The sequence below is a fragment of the Xiphophorus maculatus genome, chromosome 7 (assembly GCF_002775205.1).
Source record: "Xiphophorus maculatus strain JP 163 A chromosome 7, X_maculatus-5.0-male, whole genome shotgun sequence".
NCBI classification, from domain to species: domain Eukaryota; kingdom Metazoa; phylum Chordata; class Actinopteri; order Cyprinodontiformes; family Poeciliidae; genus Xiphophorus; species Xiphophorus maculatus.
Genome location: NC_036449.1, coordinates 15484684 through 15510234, shown reverse-complemented (window position 1 = coordinate 15510234; position 25551 = coordinate 15484684). Strand labels below are relative to the sequence as shown.

At 38.5% G+C, this 25551-nt stretch overlaps 1 protein-coding gene across 1 annotated transcript; it reads right to left on the bottom strand.

Annotated features, from left to right (window-relative positions):
- Positions 1-3539: 3539 nt before the first annotated feature.
- Positions 3540-24505, bottom strand: LOC102232092 (ras-related protein Rap-2a). Its single transcript, XM_005799339.3, has 2 exons — positions 23523-24505; positions 3540-5097 (listed from the first exon to the last, which is right to left on the bottom strand). The coding sequence occupies exons 1-2, from the start codon at positions 23834-23836 to the stop codon at positions 4860-4862; spliced, it is 552 nt and encodes a 183-aa protein (XP_005799396.1). The 5' UTR covers positions 23837-24505; the 3' UTR covers positions 3540-4859.
- Between the last annotated feature and the right edge of the window lie 1046 nt (positions 24506-25551).

The following is a 25551-nucleotide window of genomic DNA, read 5'->3' as shown; positions in this document are numbered from 1 at the left end:
CTCTGGCGGAGAATATCCAGCCATCATTTTGTGACCTTAAACTCAAGTATGCTGTGGGCATGCATGAAACCCCATGGACTATGTGGCAGAATTAAAACCATTTCTGCAAAGAGTGGGACACAATTCCTCCAGAGTGTGAAAGACTCTTCACCAATCATTGCTTTAATGGCCAGGTTTGCCCTAATTAAGTAATTTATGACTGGAGTTTCTGTTTATCAGAATTTAAAATGTTTGAATCTGAAACATTTGACTGTAAAAACAAAACAAAACAAAACAACAAGTAACCTGTACAGGGGAAAGTACTTTTTCATAGCACTCTACTCTGCATTGTATTGATTTTCACCATTCCTCTGACCTGAACAGACGCAAAAGCCAAATTTTCTCACAGAGTTTATTGCTTCACAGATCAATGAGGCGATTAAAGCTGTTTAAAGCCCTCTTTTTGTTTGCTGTGTGCACTGGAATCTCCTTTTATCCTCAAAAGTGCTGTGCTTGCAGGGTGTTCCTCTGGTCCATGGGAAAGACAGTCTCTTGAACTCATGCGCCCCTGGAGCCAGAAAGCAGACATTTCGGATGTGACCTTTGCTTTTGCATTTTTGCTGCATATCTCCCACGCAGAGGAGGGTAGAGAGAAACTACACTGCCCTAACCAGGGGGCAGATGGGGATGATGACTCATGCAGCACTCCTCACCCTTTTCAAACTGACATTTGACACAGTGATGTAGAGGATAACAAAAAGATTGTTTTGTCACTGCTGCATCTCTGAGCCTCCAAGCTGCTGGCATACAGAGCTGAGAACAGGTAACAGTGAGTCAGCACCAATTTAATTCATAAACCTACACTGTGATGCTCAGGGATTTGCTTTTAAGCTGATTTTAGCTTTTCTCCCTCCCTCTGCAAATTAATTATCTCACGACACTGTAACAAGATCCTCAAAAGTTTTTCTTGCCTTTAACTTTGCATGGACGTGAGGGGAGAATGGAGCAATGTAACAAGATGAAACTGCACAATTAGGCTGAACTCTGTATACATCCGGTTTATTCTCATTAAGCCTCCTTACTAGTCGCTGGGGGTGTTTGTGCTTTGTGTGAGGAGGTGCTACCACCAGTGCAAATGATCCTGCAGCAGACTGAGTGATGCCACAAGGATTGTGGCTCCTAATGATCCCCGCTGAGACCTCTCTCACCTGACAGTGAGAGAAGTCTGTCTTATAGGGATGTATAAAGCGCAACAGTGAAAAATAAAGTCAGCAATAGGCTTTTTTTTTTATTTTATTGCGAGAAAATCAAATGAGTAAAAAGAGCTGAAATAGAAAAATATATTTTTAATAAGAATTGTCAGTTACCTCCAAATTGCATTTTACAGTCCTACTTGCATAAAGGCAGAGATATTTTACTTTCTGGTGACATTTTCTGAAAAGGTGAGCTAAAATGACGTCTTAACAACAACTTACTGTCTGCTGAGGGTCATTGAGGTTCTGGGGTACAGAGTTACGAGCCTCTACGTGGCGATAGTGCAGAACACTCCATTTGAAGTAATGATGCGTCCATGAAGATAAAATTAGACCTCTGCTGTTTATGTAGGGGGGCAATGACTGGATGTATGATGTTACTCCGGTAGTTTAGGGGTTGTTTCTGTATAGACTAGACACACCTGCCTAGAATATTATACCACCACCAAAGGCTCGTCTGGTGACAACAGTGTCCAAAGCGCTCTCCTTGATGCCATAATTTCTTCTCAGTGTGAATCAACTTTCATCAGAGAACAGCACTGAGACCCAGTGGAGCCCTGTCCAGCGTAAAGACTCATTGGCCAATGCAAGGTGATTACCGGTTCCTGTCCTTGTTGGTCGCCTAGCACGCAGACAACACTGATGTAAATGGTTTCAAATGGTCTAATGTGACACTTAGGTGCCTCTCATCTTTGTACCATTGTACTCACCTTTGTACAACCATCATCTGGTTCTGCAGAGACCTGTTCACGATGCTCAGGTTCACAATGGTATGTGGCCAAACGATGTCAAGTTCTGTGCCTTTCTGACCTTCATTCTGTGTCCATTTGCAACCTGCAGATGACTCAGTGGCCATTTCTGTTTGAGAACATCCTGTTTGAAGCCTGGCCACAAGGCACTGTTGATCAGTTGTTCGGTGTTGTCTTGGTCTCATGATGTCCAAAGGTGAAAAGCATGAAGAGGAGAACTTTCTAAATACTAGTTCTGATCAAACCAGGTATTTTATTGCTTGATTCATGGATCAAATGGCTGGGAATTTTGCTGTTAAGCTCCCTAAAGCAAGTTGTGCAAAAAGTACTGAAACATTGAAGAGTTCATAAAATACATACAAGTTTAGAGAAGGTCACATTAAGTTCACCTTTAAAGGTTTGAGTAATTTTAGATTCATCCTGGATGATGAATCTAAAATCTAAGTACATTGTAATTTTATTCTTAAATATAAAATATATTGTAAATAAAAATCCACAATCTGTTATCATGGGTTGTTATGAAGATGAACATTTTGTCTGCCAGATGTAGTTCGATAATAGCCAACCATTGAAAGCTGATGTGAAGGTTAACCTATAGAAAGAGGTTCAAAAGTCTGCACTTCTTCAGAATCTTTTTAATTTTTATTTTTACCCGTATTAGAAGTATAAATAAAGATGTTTGATACATAACACGGCAGATATGACCTTAGTAGTCAGGTTTTAAATATAGAACCTGGATGAATGGATGGAAACAAGATTTAGATAACAGGCATTGAACAAATGATGAAAATCCAAGCATTTTTTCCATGTTTTCTTTTCCCATGCCTATATAAATTTGGAAAAATAAATGGATTCAACACCTTTCCAAGCTACTTTGTACTCCCCACCCCTTTTTGTTTTACCACAGACATCTGTACCTAAGTGATATTCATCTCCAGCTTAAAACTGCATGAAAAAAAAGACCACCTTGTGGTCATAAGTATAATCATAAGTATATCAGGTATAATGGCAGGAAAGCAATGTAAGGATTTTCTAACTTTTTTAAAGCATCGTTAGCTTTGGGCATTTGGTGACTTTAAAATGAAAGCATGAGCTTAAACCGTCCCTCTTGCCATCCATTCATTTATAATTAATTAATTTGTTGTACATTAAAGGGCAGAATTATTTTTAGAGTTTGAATCAGGCATTCCCATCTAAATATCTAAAAATCTCTGTACTTGAAATTAAAGCGTAAAAGTTGTTTTCCTGTTTTTATTTTTCCCCAATCATCACATTTCTAATTATATATATATATATATATATATATATATATATATATATATATATATATATATATATATATATATATATATATATATATATATATATATATATATATATAATGCTCAAAATATTTCCCCATTAACACTGTCAACAAGATTTACTCTATTCCAGAACAACCTTAAAGGGTGGCTGATTATGAATGCATGATACACTATACAGTATATAATTAGCATTCTTCGAAGGTGTTCAGTCATTCGCTTCATTTTACTTTACATAAAGACTGTCAGAGCTCCACTCCAGTGCTGAAAGCACTTTTATTGTTCAGTTGTCAAATGTAACAGTGTCACAATTTGTAGAGGGATAGAGAGTAGATGGTTACATAAAAAAATAGAAAATCAACAATGAAAATGGCCACACGGGGGAAATGTTTGCTCCCCGTGCCCAACACAAATGTACAGCTTGAACAGTGTCCAGATCCAGACATGTTTGATTTGCACATTTCCACAACCTAGATTCACCTCAAACAATAAGAGTCCTTTCTTTTTTTTGTCATTGTTTTCTAGCCATGCATACGATCCTTGTGTTGAGTCAGAGTCTTTGTTTGAGCTGGCACTGCCAATACAAAATATTTACACTACCGTTATTGTTGTCAAGCTCCTCATTTTACTACTCATGAACATGAATCTGAATCCTCTCAGCACAGAAACAATGCTGCAACTCTCAGGTGCTTCTTTTCATACTGATTGCCGAGGGGGGAAGGAAAAGTTGGCATCTTCACCTTGAGTGTCAATCATTCTTGAATCAAGTGCGTGGTGATAGTCTTTGGTGGAAATACAAAGAATGAAAATACTCTTTGTCCCATCAGAATGAAGCATTTAGTTACACTACTACACAGCAATCTGCTGTCAGAGTCTCCCAGAGAGGAGAAAGGAAAACATCACACAATATGTGAAAGACTGCTATGTGAGAAAATGGAAGAGATGGCTGCGTGTGTTTTTAAAAAGAAAAACAGACTTAACCATTTTTCTTTCCAATGCTGTTGTGATCAACTGAAAAAAAGTATTAGAAAATGGAGGCGCCTTCAGGTCACCCCTGTATTTCAGCCCTGTGATGAGTAGAAAAACCTCCCGACAGCCACTGCACAAACTAAACTGGAGAAAAAAAAATGTACATATAGCATCTCTAGTACTCTGAAATATCTGAAATGGCTGGTTTCCAGGAAAGCTTTATTGGATTGATGTGGAGTCAAGTCATGGAGAAAGAGAAATGGATCTCTGTGTAAAGACTGCAGTCTGTGATTGTTTGCCGAGGATCTATCTCCTCTATACCTGAAAAGATCAAAACAAACAACAAAGAAACTAACATAAGGCGAGGGCATGTTCCACTTTATCGTTTGTCAAATTCTCTTGTGGCATATCCTTTGTTTTTCTCATCCAAGATGTATGCGTTACTCACTTGTCTTTATTAATTATCGTGTCAGACAGTTTTTATGCTCCGCTGAGCTGATATCAATTGCATTCAAACATGAATTTGTCCTAAATGTAGCTGGCGTGTGCATGTGTGTGTGTCTAAGAATGAGTCTGTCTCATGTAAGTCAAAAGACCCCCCAGGGGGGTTATTGTATATTGCACGAGGAACAGCAGGGGTCATCCTTGTCTGGCTGGGCGGCGTAGTCCATCTGCCGAACGATTTCTGCAAACAGTTCGTCTACCATGGTTTTGCTTTTGGCCGAGGTCTCCATGAAGGGGCAGCCCCACTCCTCTGCCAGGGCTTGGCCTTCGCCGGACGACACCTCCCTCTCGCTTTCCAGGTCCACCTTGTTTCCCACCAGAATCACAGGGACCTTCTCATACCTGAGGACGCAGACACACTGAATGAATGCTCATGAGGTGTTCAAGAGCAATCAGTTTGTTTTCACATTTATTAAGGTGGAGCAGATGTGCACACAGACCCAGAACAAATGATTATTTAACTGCAGCAGTATAAACCTACAGAGAAAAATAATTTTAAAAAATGCTGCAGTCCCCTAGCAAAAGGCTTCGGAGGGTTTGTTTACTTTTCATAATATCTTCCTCAATCTTCCCTTGAGGAACAAGATCAACATTTTTGTTTGTCCAGCCTTGTTTGCCAAATGGAGTACTAGGGTCAAGCTAAGAAAATAAAAATAATAAAATTTCAAGAATGTTATGAGAATAAATTCATACGAGAATAAAGCCATAATATTATAAATGTATTCTCAAATTATTACAACCTTATTCCCGTATACTTTGACTTTTGTGTCATACAGCTATATTCTCGTAATATTCTGACTTTATTCTGTTAACATTCTGACTTTATTTTGGAGCTATTTTGACTTTATTCTCAAAATATTTCAACCTTATTCCTGAAATATTAGGATTTTATACTCTTAACTCCAACACTGCTCTAACTCTAGATATAGGCAAGCTCATCAGGGACAACATTTTATTGTAGCCATTTCTTTGCTTATAAACGTAGCACACATCTGCCTCTTTTGAATGTTTCCTTGTCTTTCCCATTTTAAGTATGGCTAAAAGAAATGGGCTTCTGTCTCACACCACCTTTACTCTTCAGGAAAACAAGAAGTCAATGATAAGTAATCGAATATTCCTTGACGCTCTGCTCAACTAATAAAACACAAAAAGATAAAGATTTTCTTAAAAAAATTACCGTACTTAAAAAGACACTCCACCCGCTAAGCCTCATGTCTGTTCTGGCTCCTAAGCTTGACCTAGAAGAATGAGGGAAGTGGACAGCTATAACCTCTGAGGACAGGAAGTGTCCACGACCCTTTGCCTGTCACTGTGGAGTTGTGCTACTTTATGGACAGCCAGAGGAGACGTTTAAATAAATGGGCTGCTGCTTGGTAATGACAAAACAGGGAACCAAGGCGCGGTTTTAATAACGTCTTCCCTGCATCAGGTTTGAAAAATGAGGAACATGGCAGCTCTGCAAGACACTTTGTACACATCAGAGGGAATAACAAAGCTCAAATGATCAGAGAGAACACAGATCAAGAGTATTCACAACCTTTAAACAACACGTTTCTCCTTTCATCCATCTCTGTGAACAAAGCAGCTGCTGGACCTGCCGTTTTAGATAAATATGCTCAATCTACCCCAAGCACCATTAATGTCTCAACATTTTGCTCACTCTGCTACTACACTATGAAGCATACATGCTGTTGACTTAAAAAAAACTGTCATGCTTGTTTGCCGGAATGAGAAAGAAAATGTAGCATTCTGAATAAAGAGTAGGAGAACATCTCAGCTTTTATGCTACTCCAGGTCCCTGAGCGTCTTTAAGATGCTAGAGCCGCAAGTTTCAGCGTTAAACGAGCTTGAACTTCCAGACTTTGATCTCCTCATGAATACATTATCCTGTGAACTTTATTCTCAACTAGCCATCTCTGTTCCCTGGATCAGCTCGGCAGCTGGAGACCAACCACCAGGAATTAGGAGCTTGACCAAATACATGACAGAGATCCAATTTCATCTTAGAGGCTGTTTGAATGAGAAAGTACTCAGTGTGCAGAACCTGAGTCCTGTAATTACTTCAGAGCTCTGTCATTGGTGGCAGGCGTCAGCAAAATGTTTACTTTTAAAGCGCTTTCCAATTAGGAAATAATAGTGTCTAGCAAATGTATTTAATTCCCTTAATGTTTCACAATTATAACTACAAACGTTTATGGGATTTTATGTGACAGCACAACACAAAACAGCACATAATTGGGAAGTAGAAGGAAAAGTAAACAAAAACGTGTATAACAAAATCCTAAAAAAATTGCAAAGAAATACATCACACGGGTGAGGGATAAAGTTGTGGAGACGTTTAACGCAAAGTTAAGTAATAAAACAACATTTTCCACTTTGCAATTATGAACTACTTCTTTGTCTATCATATAAAATCCATATACAATCTATTTAGTTTGTGCTAGTAATGTAACAATATGTACATGCAACTCTACCAGGGTAGAAAAACAATATTTGGTTAAAATCTATTCAAGGAAAAAAGCTGAAGTGTGTCGCACCTGATGTCATTCTTATAACAAAGCTGATAGGCCGATATATTGTGAACCATATAAAATCACTGCATAGTTATAAAATGTTTCTTGAAGAAACATTTAAAAGAACTTAAATAGGAATTAGCAAGATGCTTTCAGTTGTTGAAGTCAAAGCAAAAAAAACAAATCCAAAGACACGTAGTTAAATATATCAATATCAGTATAATAAATTTAATATGACACAATTGTTAGGATCTGAAACTAATTACTATATTTAAAAAGCAATTTATGTATTAAAAGATTACTTTAAGTCATAAAACTAGAACAGAAACAAATGATAAAGCTGTCACTCGTCTTTCAGTGGTGAATTTCAATTTGTTGTGCCAGCATACATGCAAAACAACAAAACCAGGAGGAAAAAATGAATGAAAAGGCAGCATTTCCAGACAGCATGTCCTCTCCATGGAAATCTCTCTGCTGCACCTGTCAGAACTGCCTGCGTGTTAAATGTCTAATTTTCACAGAGATTTTTCTCAGTTTCACCTGAATTAGCATTACTTTGCTTGTAAATTAGGTTTTTAAGTAGATAGTTTCCCTTCAATAAAAATATGTTTATCTCCCAGTGTGAAGCAGCTTTGAGAAACATCAGTATTCATGTCAACTCGTTGTCACACACTGGACTCCTAAAATTGACTCTAATTAAGGAGCTAAGGGGTATTTTTTTCTCTCCTGAAAACATGTGAACATGTTTCTGTTGTAAAGATCTCTTGTGATTTGCTAAAAATCACTGTATAAATCCAAACACTCAGTTTGTTAAAGGAACGCAAACAACAAATTTCTTCAGAGAACAAGGAGATGTTGTTGGCAGCAGGATTCAAATCTGAAACAAATCTGAACTATTTTTCAGTGTATCATTACAGTTTTAGATCAACTCATCTCAAAAGATCAATCTAGTTTCTGCAAAAAAAGTAAAAAAATAAAGTGCAACATATTTTTTTAAAACATAATCTAAGACAGTACAATTTTCTTTGTGTCAAATTATTTCCACAGACTTTTCATAAAAACATTGCATACTTTCCCAAACCCAAATTTTCCAAATTCAGTCCTTAATGCTCATTTTAAAATGCCAAATTAATTTATAGAAAACTCTTCTGTAGAGAGATTTCAAGTAGAACCTGCAAAACCTAGACACTGAAAAAGAAAGGAATGGAAGAACATCAGGGAGGAAAGAAAGAAAAGGAGGAATGACACAAGGGAGGATAGGAAGGAAGAGCAGAAGGACCAAAACGGGAATCTGAAGAAAGAATAAAACAGAAGAACAAAAGAAGGGAATAAAGGAAGGACACAAGTTAGACAAATTGACAAAAAAAACACATTTTGAAAAAGGAAAGACCCAGATCTCTGCGTCAATAAGAGGAAAAGAAATGACGCAAAGACAAAAGGGAGGAACGAAGAAATGACACAAGAACGGAAGATTGAAGCAAAGGGAAGAAGGAATGACAGGGTACAGAAGAAAAGAAAGAAAGAAAAGAAAGAAAAATAGGATGGAAAAAATGAAAGAGAGTCAAGGACTGAAGAAAAACATGAGGCAAAGAAGCAAGGTAGTAGAGTCACAAAGAAAAAATGACACATGAAGAGAAAGACAAGAAGGAAAGAAGGAAGGGCACAAGGAAGTAATAAGAAAAAGAATACAGGTAGCATGGGGAAATGAAAGTACAGAAGGAAGAAAGGAAAGAAAATGTCAGAACAACCCAAAAAGAAAGAAAGGGTAAGAGGGCGGTATGAAAGAAGGAAGTAGAAAAGGAAGGCAAGTCCAGGAGAAGAAATGCAATGAGAAAGGAAGCTGGAAGGACACAAGCAGGAAACAAAGAAAGGAAAGAACAACTAAATGATGCCAAAGGGATTATGACTTTTAATCAGTAAACGAATCCTTTAAAAGACCTAAAGTCTTTCTGCTTTGGATTTATGACACCCATAGATCCCAGATAATAATTAGTCAGTCAAGCTGCTGAAAAAATCTAAATAAAGATAACTATTTAAAGCTCAACAGCAAGGTTTGCTTCTGATCACTCCATGGTGATTTGTAGCCTCTGATTTTAGGCAAAGCAGTTTTATTTGTAAGGAACACTTTCAGCAACAAGTCGATTCAAAGTGCTTTACATTTAAAAGCTGTACAGTCTCTTTGTCATAATGTGCAACTAATTTGGGCTGCACCAAGACGGGAAGACACTATAAATACATGTTATATAAAGAGCACGTGTATATATAGCCATAATAATAGAGGAGAAAACCAGCAGTCTCACGGGTCTGACATGGTGGCTGCCACGGATACTGAGGCTCCCCAAAGGCGTGAACACAAAGGGTGTCAAACACTCTTTCCCTGGACTCAGCGGTGTTTGATATGTCACAGCGAACACACTCCTCCATACAACGCACACAAAGAGTAAAGAACAGATGAGTAACTGAGGCTGGTTGTGTTTGTCTGAGACAATAACATGTGTCGCACTTTAGCCTCCAGCTTGTGAGCCTGATGCCAAAAGGCAGAGAAACACTTAGCCTGCAAACACCCAGACGCATCTTATCTATAATGCATGATCCAGACCATCTCACACAACCCTGATGAGCAGTGGAGCTCAGAGACATTAGCACTTCTGGCTTAAATCCGAGTGAACATCATCGGGCTGAATGAAGAGAAAAATATTCCTTATCTGGCCTAATAAGGTTTTACTGGAAACACTTACTGACAAGGATAAAAAAAGCTTTCTGCTTTTATCAAACAGGCATTGATTAGAAGCTGCTGAGAGCCTCTGAGGGATTTCCTAAAGCTTATTAAAACAAATTCCCTGCATCTCCCTTAATCACTTTAAACTCTGATAACAAACACCGGCCAAGAAATGCCAAACTGGACAGGATAAATGGATGCTGATCTTGAAAAACTGCATGTACAGTATATCTTTGAATGTGATGTAGAACAGTAAAAGCGCTGGCGAGCTCTTAGCTCCATGGGGGTAATCATGCTGTCTGCCTTGGGCTCATGCTCGTACAAAGTACATCACTAAAGAAAATCTGAAATGCAAAGTCGAATTTTACTGGAAATTTGTTCCCACCGAGTGGATGGTAACGGAAAAGAGGTTCTGAATAATTCAGACCCTCATTCATGAGTGTTATCGTCACACATTAGAGCCTCAAACTTTATGTCCTCAGATGTCTGAAAAAGATATTCAGACTCATACACTCACTAGTCACTTTATTAGGTACACCTGTCCAATTGTTTAAAACAGACAGCAAATCACCACATGCTTTTATATTCAAAAAGATAAAACATCTGCTAAATAGTAGCTTAAAATGCTTTAGTTATGTCAGAAGAGATTGGCAGCTGGTGCATATTTCAAGCAGTGATTGGGTTACATCCTGCGTGGATCGCCAGGGCAACAAAAGAACAACTCACCAAAGAGCGATTTAGAGAGACCAATAAACCTAACAGTCATGTTTTCAGACGATGGGAAGAAGCCGGAGTATCTGGAGAGAACTCACACACACATACGCGCCCGCACACGCCCACACACACGGAGGGGAGCACATCTCCATGAATATCGCATGATGATTTTAACGGTTTAATAAAATAACAAGAAGCATTTACAAGTTCATATCCAGCAATATTAATATTGTGAATCTTTCCGTTATCGTCATTAACACAGACAGTGTTTAGTTTTTGTCAGCTTTCATTCAATGAACTGACTTTAACTTTCAGTTTTAGCTTCAATACAAATCATTATTTGCTCTTTGATTAAATTCAGTATTCATTTCCTTCAGCTTGGCCTGGTATATACAATAATAGCCAAATAATTGTCAAATTGACACTAATAAAACTTGATCAAAAATCTAAACCAGTCACATCCGACCTTTTAAATAAGTGCTTTTTAATTTATTAGGCTATCATCTGGGATATCTGAGTAAAGTTCAAAGGGGTTTAAAGTTACAGGTGTTAAAGTTAAAGTCACATTGTGAGCCTTTGATTTTGTCAAGCCCTGCAGGGCCGAAAAGAATGATCACCGTTTTAGATCAAATGTACATTTGGGATTGTGAGGTCTCTATCAACTCAGAAACTAAGTTGGGAGGGTTAGCACGCCCCACGTTTGGAGGCCTTAGTCCTCGACGTGGACGTCGCAGGTTCGACTCCCGGTCCCGACGACATTTACCGCATGTCTTTCCCCCTCTCCTCACCCTCCTTCCTGTCTGCCTACTGTAGAAAAAATACGAGCCACTAGCGCCGCAAAAACTCTTCGGAGAAAAAAATGGAAAAAAAAAGAAACTAAGTTGGGATAAAGTTTAGACACTATCCCTATTTTAGATGTTCTCTAACTTGGTTCTTCTTTTTCACATTTTCACCACCGGATGGACCTTAAGTCCCACTGCCGATATTCATCCATCCTTTTTAACGTTTCAGAAACTCTAAGTGTTTCAATCTTCTTGAACTAGAGATGCAGTAAGTTGTCAGGAATACATTTTTAATTTCTAATCTCCTTGATATGACAATTCATTAAGTATTTATAGTATGAGGGGAGGAGACATCACGTTGCATCTGTGAGATAAAACAGTCATCGTTAAATAGGATCTTACAACAGAAAAACACTGAGAAAATGAAACTGTCTTTAGAATCGTATATATAGCAGATTAATATCAATATTGTGGCTAGCATGACTAAAACAGAAGTCTCTATGTATGTTTCCTAGAGCAATGGTCCTCAAATGGGAAAACAATTTTATTTAAGTAGCTCTGTTGAAGCTTTAACAACGAATCCTGCTCTACAGAAAGTAGAGCCTCACTGTTACACTGCAATTTGCAAAAGATGGCCAACATTTCTAAATCCAGCAGCTTTCATGACAGTTGAAAAACTCGAAAAGATAAAATAGAGTAATTAGTCTTTGAATGTCACTACAGCCAACTCCTAAGGAAAATAGCTATTGGCTGCACTAAAAATCAACAAAGTTCTGGTGAACAATAACCTCACCTAATTTGCATACTCTTTCAAGTGCATGCGACTGCTATGGATGTGGGTGAGAAATATCATCAGAGACCAAAATAGAGGAAAAAAACTCAATGACTGGTTAAATTTACTACTTCTTTGTCTTAAATAAATCACTGCATTTGACTCTCAGTCCCCACCGAATTATAATTCTCATCCTGATTTCAATGTCTGCAATATCACAATAACAAAAGACTGCATGGATATAATATCGGCTATAGTTTTTAAAATGACTTGCATTTGCAATTGCATGAAAATAACACATTTGTCTAGTTGTACGAACTTTAACTACTGTTCATGTAAGAGATGACTATGAAACTAAAGTTAACAGAAAGAGGTGGGGAAATTGTAATGGTGGGAACAAATCTAAAGAGCAAAGGAAGCAGGTCATTCACAACTGAAATCATCACCACAATATTAATGACACTGATGAAATTGTATGTTTTTCCTAATATCGTACAGGCCTATGCGGCAAACCCACCAGTTTGTTTCCACTTTCTATACTGGAGCGTTTAATATCTGTGGTTTTACACAGAAAGTATCAGGCTTTCTGAGTAGAGAAGCATCATATCTCTCTGGAGGTTTGCATTCTCCTTTGAAGATGGTGGAGCCATACATCCGTGATGGAGGAAAGGATATGTAATGTAGCTCATCGAATAATGCAGCGCATAGAGGCAGTGAGATAAAGCATCTTGAGCCTGCTGCTGGCCGAGCTTTTCATCTCCTGCTGAGTTGGGGCCTCAGGCAGCTGAGAGCGAGGGAAATGTTTACATTCCATATCAAAAAGGTCTTTTATGTTTACAGAGAACGGTTCAGTTGTGTGCAACTGGGTGACAAACCAACTTTTCAGCTCCACTTCTATTTGTGCTGCTCAATTTGCTGGACTTCGTATGACTTTATCCCTGCTGCTCTAAGACAGAAATTTATAAAAGAGAGATCCCAGTTTTGGATGAGTAATATCTTAATGTCTTCCTGCTAACATGTGCTTGGAAACGGTTCTTTTGTCAGATACTGCTTAACAAGCCCAGAGCCACAAAAAGCTGATGTAATGAGTCATATTGCCCCAAAAGCCACTTACAATGTCAATTGTCAGAGGGAGCATAAAGAAAGTTTAGAAGGTATTATTCTGACATGTTCACCACTTTAATTTAGCAAGAAAGCTTTTGTACTCCAAATTAGCTCCATATCACACTGAGTCTGACTGAAATATCACAAATGTATATTATCACTCAGATCTATGACTTGGGCTGGATAAAAAGCCTTTGTATTGTCAAGACAATGAAAGTCTCATTTGTTGGAGTATGAATGTCTGACGAGTAGCGCTTATTCTCCAAAAATCTTCTCTGATTCGTAGCAGAATCCATCTAGCAGATGTAACCAGCTTGGCTAAAGCGTTTCTTGCTTTCAGAGTGGGTTAGCATGTGTTTACACTCCAGTTTCTGGTATTTCCTGGAGTCATTCTCCTCAAAACTCCCTCAGAAATGGGTTTTAAAAGTGTCGTTCAAACAACACTCCACTGCCTGTGGAGGATAAGATGGATCTTTCAGCATTTCTCTTTGCACAATATTTGTAAATTATCAAGAGTCTTCTCTTATGATCTCATCTCTTCAGCTAAGTCCTAGGATTCAGGTCTAGCAATTGTGCTGGCCATGGAGAAAAGTTAATCTAGGCAACCTTCCTTACGTTGACTTAGCTAAATATTTTGGACTCAATCATCTTTTTTATGTCACGGTAATTTGAAGGGTTTGTGATATAATCTCTAGCAAGAGTCCCAGGCCGTTTGGAAGAGGAAATAGTCCACAGCATCACAGGTTCTACACCATGCTTATCAGCTGCCATATTATTTTTGCTGTACATTTTTTAAAAATTCTACATAACTTGTTGATGTAACACAATCACATCAGACAGGACAGCAAGTTACAGGTGTTAATCCAGCTATTATTATAGCCAGATGCTCAAACGATGAAAAGGGGGGTGGGGAACGGCAGAAGAAGCATTCACAGCTGGGCAAAATACATCCGTTGCAACAATATTCACACTGCACAATTTCCCTAGAAAATATCAGACAGTGCTTTATATTTGACATGGATTGTCTTTGTTTTTGCTATCTCTAAATTAGGGGTGCATGTGTCACACTTAGCGACCACAGACTACTGATTTAAGCACAAAATCAGAGCTTTTCCATTACAACGCAACATTTTGACCAAGACCAATGTTCAGTGTAGACACTTAAAACCCTAAAATATATGTCATTCTATAGTATAGTATGAATAGATACTGTTACAAATGTCAGCAAGTGTGGTAGCAAGAAATCTGTAAAAAAAAATGCTTCAAAGAAATTGGAAAGAGCAAAAAACAGAGTAAAATAAAAGCCTATGAGATGTACATAAAAGAGGTTTTGCAGGTGCACAAGCATCATGGCTGCAGGACAACATGGTAAATGATAGTACCATGTTTCACCTCTGTCTTCCACACAGTCCTCCGACCATGGTGTGTTAAGTTGCCAATCACAATTTATCCCTTGTGTAATCTTAACCGTGGCTGAAGAGAGGAGTGATGATGTCCCCGGCAAACAAGCAATCCTGGGAGTAATCACGAGCTCTCGTGGCCTCAGTTCAAGAAGCTCTGCCTGTGCTGCTATGTGCACACACTGATAGATGCCGACAGAGTTCAGAATGAGAGCGACACACTACAGCGCCTCTGACCTGAGCGAATGCCAATACGGTTGTGACAGGTCATCAGTGTTTTGGCAGCAGCAGACAAAACACAAGACTAATCGAACAAGCGAGGTTTGCTCAAAAACACTTCTTATAGAGATGTGAACTTAAATCTGAAACAGATAGGGGCAAAAGCTGCCCCTATCTGGCATGTCCTCTCGTCTGACAGCTTCAACCGTTTTTTTCTAAGAGACTTCGGTGTGTCTTTGAGTGCTGTACACAATGCGAGCTATGATGCTAGAGGGGTTACCATGTGTATGGTTGATTTATATATTTATAAATCAACCATACACATAAATTCTAATGCAGTCATGACCACGTTTCATTTCTTTCAGTCTGTGATGCAATGCCCTGTGTCTTTTTGTTTTTTAAACTGATGCAAGCTGGGTGTCATGGCTGTCTCCACTCTGTGTTGACGGATATAGAGTAAAGCCACAAAATTGACAAAGACGAAGAACATTTGGTCACAGTCACATTCCTGTCTGAGAACTCAAACAGGCAAGAATATTTTTAAAAACCCTTCTTTAAAAAGAGGAATGAAATATTGAGATTTTGACAAATGGAATTACTTTCAGGTACGTCTTACGACCCACTCCAAGTGTGTAATGTTGCAACACTGTAGTGTTTTGGCTTTTCTGAGTTAATATATTTTTCAAATTCAGGATGGATTTCGGGGGGAAACACTGGCAGATGATGTAAGTAGACATAATGATAGTTGGGTGGTTGGAGGAACCGTTAATGAGAAGTTTCACTACAGCACCTCTGCAGGGTGTTTGGTGGAGATATCAACATATTTGTCTTTGCTTAAAAACCTGAGACAGCCAGCTGGTGATCAGAATCAGATGAAACAAAATTAACTACATTCATATCATTAAGATCTCAACATGACGTCAAAGAACAAGGAACTGCTTAAGAGGGGACAGTATTGCCCACATGTGCAGAAATGTTTGTCATTCTTTCAGGTTGAGAAAGAGGAGAAGAGAGCAAAAGGCAGACAACAGGAAGGCTGACCGGAGTGAAGCGCATTATCAGTCATCAGCTCACATTTGAAATAACTTTGTTTGAGCTGGATACTCCTGGGAAGGTTCATGACCGTTCCTTATTTTCTCCATGTTTGGGTTGTGGTTCTCACTTCACTGCAGGCCCAAAGCCTAAGAAATGGCTTACAACCCCTACTAGGATGATAATGTCAATGACTGTTTTCTGTCTCATCTGTTTTTGAATGTCCTTAGATATTTTAGCCCTCTTCCTCTTGTCACAGGTTCTACTTAAGAGCTATGTACTTGAAACAGTTCTCTTCTATAGCGAGAGGGGTTTCTCTCTGGCTATAGAAAACAGTGAGAAAGCAATGCAAATTATGCTAACCCTTTTAGTTCACTAATCAGTAAAGTGTTAGACACCCTTTCAAAATGTCAATTTCCCAAAATGTTGGCTCGTTCTAAAATAGTAAAGCCCTGACGATTATAGTGGCTTTCTCTCTCTCACACAGTGTGACATCCCCTCCGAACCTATTATAAATGATGAATGGAAACTGGAGTCAACTAAAATTGATATTGGCAGGTCAAATTATTACAAAAACCGGGAAATCGAATATCAGAACTCAGCAAAAGAAATTTATTGTTGCATCTTCATAAACTACTACTCTGTAATATTTTTTCAAACTTCCTGCTTAGTTATGTGACTTACTAAAATTTGAGGTCTACGTTTACTGAATTTTGTTCCAATGACTAGTCAGTGTGTAGTAGTGACTTGAATTAATCAAATTGTAGTCTCCTCTTGCTACAATATCCTGTAAGACAAACTTGTCAAATTTGTCAACAGCAAACAAACTAAAACAATCAAGAGCATTTCATGCTAACTTACCAACAATCATTCTAATTTTCATGGACAAGAATCAAACTCTAGTAGTGCTCAACAAGAATTTTAAATCAAATATTAAAATAATCTTTACAATATTAGCAGATCATTGAAACATATTTTTATCCTGAAAGTGAGATAAATCTGGAGCATTTCCTTTCTTGCAAGAGAAATCTGATTGAAATTCTCCCCTAGCCAAACTACATTCCTCTCACTCTCATATAGGGGTAGACCTGTCCGCTGATGTGTTCTCACTTTGACCTGGATAGGGGTGATGGCATTGTGAGGATTACACTTCTTGATTTTTCCAGTAGCTTCAACACCATTCAGCCTCCTCTGCTGAGCGATAAGCTGCTCAGAATAGGTCAGTGCATCTCCTGTCTCTTGGGTTGCTGCCTGTCTGTCAGAAAGGCCTCAGTCTATGCGGCTGGGGAGCTTCCAGATCAATGTGATGGTCAGCAACACACTCTGCTCCCCTGTTCACCCCCTGCAACTCAACATTTTCACCGAAGCACCAAGTCATTCCACCTAAATGACTTGTTTGCTGTTTTAGAGCACAGGAAACATTAGAGAAGAGTGCAACTTTTTGAAGCGGATTTGTTTGCTCTTAAACGATGCAAATCGAAACAGGATTGTGCTAAACTTCAGACTGAAACAATATCTAACCAAGCATCGACTAGAAGGTTGAGTTGCTGTCATCCTCTTTCTAGTCTTGCAATTATGTTGCTGTCTCTGAAATGTTTCTACATGGCTGCAAGCATGAGGTAAAAAAAAACTCTTACATGCATGAAGTATTTATATAGTTACAGGTTTCATTTGCATTGTGCTTATAATGTTGCTGTGGCATAAAGACTGAGTGAGTACTGTGTGCCATGACGTGATTGTCTAATTTGTTTTTCTCCTTACAAACTTAAGTATCATCCAAAATGTCAATGCTTCATACACAGCTTGAGTTCCTCCAAATGGTCCAATAATTACTAGCTGAATTAATCAGAAATTAAAGGCAGGTCTGTGATGTCAGCTACTCTGAGCATTTGGCATTTTGAAGTGAGTGGTGTAGATAGAGCCTCTGTTTAGTGTAGCACAGGACTGGACCAAGTTATTATCAGATCATTTCTGCAACATACATAAATGTAACTGCAAACGTTTATGCGGCTTCTTTAGCAGCAGCATCTCTGTGCAGCATAAATTACATCTTAAAATTGCAACATGCAGAATAGAGTTAGACTTGACCCAAAAATCACTGGCAACTTGGCTTAGCTGGAATCTGATGCATAGAAAGGCAATGGTAGAATGTGACTTACTTGAAGTCGAATATTTTAATACGTTTGAAACTTTGTGATTGACCCCGTTTAAGATCTTAGTTATACAATAAACACGTAACCACAAATATCTGTCTGTCTATCTATGATAGACGCTGATGCACAATTTAACATAAAATGTGCATACTGCTCCTGAGATCAATCTCTATTCAAAACAAATTTGATGTAGAATTTGGGTTAAATATTTTTAATGAAGTCAAAGAAATGCACTGATGTACCAGACTTATATTTGAACTGTTTGGAAGCAGAGGAGTGCTAAACGAACTGATGTGTAGGAGGAGTGTGTGAGGTGTGATGTTTTCGCTCCGGAAAATAGATTCTTCTGTGATATCAGAAAACAGCACAAGACTCAGTGATGGGTGTTAAATCACACTAAGAACCCGACTGCATGTGAAGTGTGAACATGCGAGTACACATATTTACATATAAACACACCGCCACGCTGAACATACTTTTTCCATTTTCAAATCATATGGGGGGACCATGTTGACCTCATTCTTTCAAGCAACAGGGTTGTTCAGGGAGTATACCACACATAATCTACATCCAGCCAAGTGACAGGAACAAGCAAATTTATGTTGGCTGTTGCATTTTTGTAAAGCATCATGGATCAGATATTGACATGAGTGTCATAGGAGACAGCAAACTACAACCCTCAAGTCAGACTCTTCTGCAAACTCCACATGATGAGGCTTGAACAAAGTAATTCGCTCCATTTTGGCATGAGACATTTTCTAGTATAGGGAAATAGCAAGGTATGGCTTCAAAACATTTTAATGAGATTGCAATGAAAATTAAAGATTTACGACCAGACCTGTTTGCTGTAAACTGCCACCCAGCAAGGTGAAAGAAATCTCCTAAATGTCTTTATTGCTTATATAAAAAAAAAGACAAATTAGGTTGTTTTTAAATAGTTCCTTTCCCTCAGTTTATTTATTTATACAGATAGTAAAATGTTGTAAATGTAAGAAAGCCCAACTGACTGCAAAGAGTTTTGGACTTAGCAGGGGTCCCTCATACAAAGAATGGAAAAAATTAAGAGACCACTACACTGAACCCCACTGAAAAACTCAATACCACCTTGATGATTTAATGCTAGCTTGTGTCTAACAGAAAACAGTGTAATTTAGCTTTAAGCTGAGTTTAATTCTGAGTCCTTTGACTCTTATCCTCAGTATCTGACGAAGCACCCATTTTTTAGATCAGTGAATGGTGCCTGCACACTGAAACTCACAAAGTGATCGAATAAAAACAGCAAGGCTGCTAATTCTATGAGTCTGCACACTTAAGTTCACAGCGGGACATTGCGACATTGTGAAATGTAAGCATAAAGTATGTCTGCACAGTAAATGGGACTAAAGCTGAACAGCAACAGTAACACTGTTATCTCTACAGAGGAAATCAGCAGTTCTCACTGATGACCTCATATTGGGATCATCTGCTTCTCCTACTGACATTGTGCATGGACCTTCCTCTGCAGAAGCTGGCATGAGAGCGAGTTCTGTACTCATCCTTACTGTAGTGAAAGCTGCACTTCTTTGGATCTCTCTGCAGAGCCTCTGTAACACTGACTACACAGCATTCACGGCTGGGTATCAGTAGCAGTATCCAGCACAGTAGACATTAGTCATAGGCTGGTCTGAGATTCTCATACTATGACACCCTTGAGAAAAAACACCCTCGTTTCACCATTTTAGGCAACAATTTTAAGCAATCATGCGTCACATTAACTAATTAATTTGAATCAGAGAAGCAAAGTAATCCTAGTTTCCTTTAAAATAGTGATTTTTACAGCTATAAAACAGCTTAGTTATATTTCCATACAGATACATATCTTTATGTTATATACAAGGGAATTTTCTTAGGACATTCTTTCAGACAGCTGACTGGCAGTGCATGACAACATGCGGAGAACGGTCAAGCACATTGGTCTTTGCACCATGCAGCTGAAGAAAAATTCAGTCATTCCAACATTTTCTCTGGCAACTCAATAAAAGATCTTTAAACTGTATGAACAGCAATGATGGAAATTTGTATCTGGCTTAAGCTGCAGTTTTTAAAAAAACTTTCTTTAAAGAAAGTATTTATATTTGCATTTTGTAAGAGTTTAACATTTTTATCTTGCATTTTATCATCTCTGGTTCTCATGACGGAATGTCGACGGAAGACCCGAAGGCAGCAAGGCAGAGATGGCCAATAGATTTGAAGTTTTAATAAAAGATGAAGAGCAAAATCGTACAAAAATCACAGGGAAAACAGGGAGTCAGAGAAGAACAAAAAGCAAGCAGAATGAGACAGGGAAGTAACAGGATTTAACAGGAGGATCCAGGAAGGAGTGAGAGGAGAAAAAGTGTATAAGTACTGGGAGAGTGAATGTTGTAACAAAGAACTTGGGCTGATTAGCTAATGGTTGCAGGTGTGAGGAGAGAGCGAGACAAAATGGCACAGGGGGCGAGGGAGAGTACACTGGGAATAAGAAATTAATCTAACATTAACTAGACATAACAAACATAATTAAACATAATAAGCTAGAATCACTTAGGAAGGACAGAGTTAAAGTAAAACAGAAAAAAGGCTGATCTAATCAAACAAAGGGAATACAGAATATAAATGAAACCAGAATCCATAAATTAACCCCTAAAACACCTCAAAACAACCCCGGATCTCACATCAGTATCAAGTTAAAAGGAATTACATGGGGAAAATTTTGAAGAGTTTTGAATTTGTACCCTGATTAAACCTTGATATATTTCAATATAGCAGTTAACTGGCACATAATTGATTGTATATAGTATGCTGGAAATGTCTTTTAACTAGCAAGTCTAAAATAAAACATTGAGAAAGTTTAGAGAAATGACTTCACACTGATGTTTGTCCTGTTTGGACATTTACCAACTTATAGATTCGGTCGGTGAGAATAAAAAACATCGAAAGCATCAGTAAAACTGTAGGAACAGCATCTTAACTGATCCGACCCTGGTCAGCTCAAATTAAAGAGCTACACCCACAAACTCATTTTAGATGTGAAAATTTGTTTTCAACATTTATACTTAAAGAAACTATCCAGTTGAGTATTTTTTCACCAACAAATGTATAGTGGTAATAAAGCTACAGCTGGGCAATGAAATATGAATTTTTCATAGCGCAGTTTTAAAAAATACAGATTTGCATGCATTTGGGTCGATAAGATCAGAAGAATCACAGGAATCAAGATGATCTGCTGCCATTAGTTGAATGCTCTCCAATAAGCAACTTTTGACAGGTCTTTGGGTAGCTTTCAAAATATTTGAGCTGCCATGCTGGATATTACTGGTAATGAACACTAATAATAATGTTCATTATTGGTCCAAGTGTTAATTGTTAATACTGATTATTTTCTGTGCCTTTTCCATACTTGATAAAATGAGTAAATGCCCTATTCTGCTTGTGTGACTTTAAATAGTTATGTGATTGTTGCATAAAATGGCATTACATATAGTCTGAACTCATACCACATTACAACTCACTTTCTCACTGTCGAGCAGAGTTTTTTTTTTTTTAATTATTCCTCCTGGTGTTGATTGGAATGATGGCAATGGAAAAGGTCACCAATTCTTCATTTGGACCTTACTATAGAAAAGAATTGGTGCAATGTCATACATAATGTGTTTTTGGCATTCAACAAGGCTTTAATCGGTACTATTAAAACCTTTATTTTGCAGCACCTTACAGTTTTGACTCCTACAGCAATTCTATTTTGAAATTCAGATGTAAGCAGGCAAAAAACAACAGGTAGCGCAGACAATGCTTGTTCCTACAATCATCAGTCTGTGCGGTTCAACATTAGTTTGTCAGCTAAGAGCTAAAAGGCAACCATGTGCATTCCTGTGGGAACAAGAGAGTGAGGTCAGCATTGTTTGGTGGTGTTTTCATAAGAAAGCAGCAAAGAAGGAGCAGGACTGCCAGGTCACCATGGTGTGATCTAAGAGTCAGTAACATATTTGCTGTATATAACAGTTTCCTTGTACTTTGGGAGAAAATTCAGTGACATTTATTTGTTCAGCCCTAATTGTTCCACCTTTGAGCTTATCTAGAAATCAAAAATCAAACTACTAATATAAAATTTTACCAAGAAGTATAAGATCTTGGCTAGAAATTAGTGTTAAAGATCTTTGATAGTTAAGTCTGGCCATCCCAGTCTGTTCTTTACCTATTCACAAAACACGTACATGTATTTTAATATTTGCTCATTTTTTCTGAAATTCATGCACGGTTCTTACTGCCACAATAAACATAAATACCTCTGGAGCAGAAATTGGATTAGACCATGCAAATAAAGAGAAAAAACAAGAAAAATACAAATCAACAAATTTCTGTGGTTCTCAAAAGTTTTGTGTTTTGTCTCTGTAAGCAGTAAAGTGGCACTGTCGACAGACATTTACAGTGGTAGAGCAGAAAAAATAAATATATGTTCTATGCTTTGGCACTGCATGAGTGATCGAAGGATGTTCTTTAAATGCACATTCCATATTTACTCAGAAATGTTAATTGTAGACCCCCCCAAGGAGAAGGAAATAGAAGAAGTGGTGACCAGAAGTAACATAAAATCTAAGCTATCTCTGAGATATCTCACCAACTTGGATTTTGATGCAACCATTTTGCATCAAAATCCAAAATGGTTGCCTTGCTTGTAAAAACTTAATGATAGCAGCCAAAATAATAAACAAAAATATCAAATCCCTTTCATTCACACTATACTGTACAATTTCGTTTAGAAAATGTTTAGCTAGTGTTTGGAAATGAAAAATGCAGGGAGCTAAATTGGTTAAACTGATTACTTTAGTTACTTTGGTTACATATATTGATTAATAGATCACAGTGGTTTTTGAGGTGGAATTCCCAGATGCACTTCCAACTTCAGAGGAACATTAAAAGCAGCATAAGCCACCAAAGCTTGTTCTTACTTTGTATGCTTCAGTTTATTCAGAGACTTCTCAATATCTTTACCACTGCACATTTTTTGTAAAACTTTTTATGTCCATGAACACCTCATCTTTACAGCTGTTGGAGCTCACAATCTTTTCTAATTTTGTCTGCATTTACATTGCACCAATATTTGATCTGATTTCATCTACAGGCAGTCCCCGGCACTAGTATTTCGCTTGGTTTGAGAGCCATGACCGTACGTGATGTCATGTGAAGCTTGAATTTGAGAGGTAGGCTTTTACTTTTGGTTACATACCTTTATTTGCAACAAAACGGCAAAAATAAAAAATAAAACCTACCGTGGCAGTTTTGACGTATGGCAAACTCTCTCTAAAGTAAGTTTAGGAAGTAGCTTTAACATTGAACCAACCTTTTCACTCTGATGATCTGATCCCTCATGGGCTTTATGTCCTGAAAGCTCTGCTGGTTGACCAGGCTGTAGACCAGTATGAAGCCCTGTCCGTTCTTGATGTACAGGTCCCGCATGGAGGCGAACTGCTCCGTACCGGCGGTGTCCAGGATCTCCAGCACCGAGGGCGAGGAGTCCACCTCGATCTCCTTGCGGTAGAAATCCTCTATGGTGGGGTCGTACTTCTCGATGAACGTCCCGGTGACAAACTGCACGGTGAGGGCTGATTTCCCGACCCCACCGCTGCCCAGGACCACCACTTTATACTCACGCATCGTGGGTTTTTAATCAGCTGGTAAGGGATATCAATCTCCACGCGTCATTGAAATAAAGTCAAAATGTTTCTCCCCCCCCTCCACTGCGCTCACCATCCGCGTCCCATTTTGAACGGGCTCGTCAATAGCGCTGTCATTGCTCAACTAATGCAGAGCACAAAGACTCGGAGGGTTTCATTGTGGAAATTCTTCCCCATCGCAGACAGGCCAAGCGCTGGCATCCGTGGACTGCAGCTGTCCCCCCCCCCAACCCCCTAAAAAACGCGCACAGGGAGGATGAAAATATCGCCCGATGATGTGGACCGTGCGGGGTTTTCATCTGCTTCCCTCAGCCCTGTGTGTGCATCACAAAAAAACAAACTTGCTCCATTGGGAACGCTGAGAGTGGAAAAGGGGGATTTGGTAAAAACTACAGGCACAATTTCTTAAGCTGTGGGGGAAAGCAACACAAGCTAAAACTGCAGCGACACAAAATCACAGAACTTGCGTCTCTTTGTTTTTTCTTCACCATCTCCGGCATGTCTCCGCTTCTCTCTCTCACCCTCTTCACCGCGACCCGGAGCAGATTCCAGCCGCCATTCTCTCGGGTGGAGACCCGTGGCCGCTGAGTAACCAGCCGGTCCCGGCTCGGCTTCCGTACCGAGGCAACAGGGGAATAAATAAATATATATACATAAAAAAAAAAAAAAAAAAAGAAAAACAGAAAACAAGGCGGCCCTCCCTCATCTGACGGACAAGAAAGCAGGCCAATGGCGACCTCCGCGGCTCGTAGGCCTCACTCGGTTCTGAATGGGAGCCACGCTGCAGGAGCCAGTGAGATTCCGCGGTGTCGCTTCCGTTCATGTGTTAAAATTCCCGTCATTCGTTTTCCACGGTGACATCGAAGGAGGGCTCAGCCAATCACAGAGGTGGCTCCAAGGATGTGTATCCAAGAGGAGGAGAAAAGCACCGGATGCTGTTGCTATGGTAACGCTACATTTGGTTGTCTCTGACACACAGTGGCAAGAGAGGGGCTCCAGTGGTGGAGGTATGTTGCGCAATGGGCACCCAATAGATTTCCTGAAATACTTAATATGTTTTTCTAAATATGAAATTAAGAGAAAAAGGCTGTAATGGGCAACATAATCTTTTGCAATTAGTCTTCATTTTTAATGCAATTTATTCATAATAAGATGGAAAATATTGAAACAGTTTGAAACAGCTTAAATTAAGACCTTCAATGTTTCAAATTTTGCAAAAATGTTATGTGCTAATATTTCAAGATAATTTTTGAGATTACCTAGATATTTGAAAACATGAATTATTACTGTTTTTAATCTCAACATTATTCATACCTTTGGCAGATTTAGATTGAAATTAATTTCCACTCAGCCAAGAAGTTTGATTCTGATAAATGAGACAGGTATCTTTTAAACGATAACCAAACATAAAATTTTTTGTAAATCTATTCTTTTTTACATTCTATTTAAGAAGATGGTATCCCAAAAATGATTTATAACCTTCCAAATAACCTGTTGAAAAATTTGCTTTTTACATGTTTTAAAGTATTTGGACAATACCAAGGTTAGAAAGATTCCTTCCCATCACTTTAATTTTAAACTCCCTCCACAGATTATTTATCAGATAATTAAAAGTTTACTTTAGTGTGCATTTGTCAGAGGCAGGAGAATCATTTTGGATTTAACTATAAGAAATATTTCATAAGCTCTTTAATG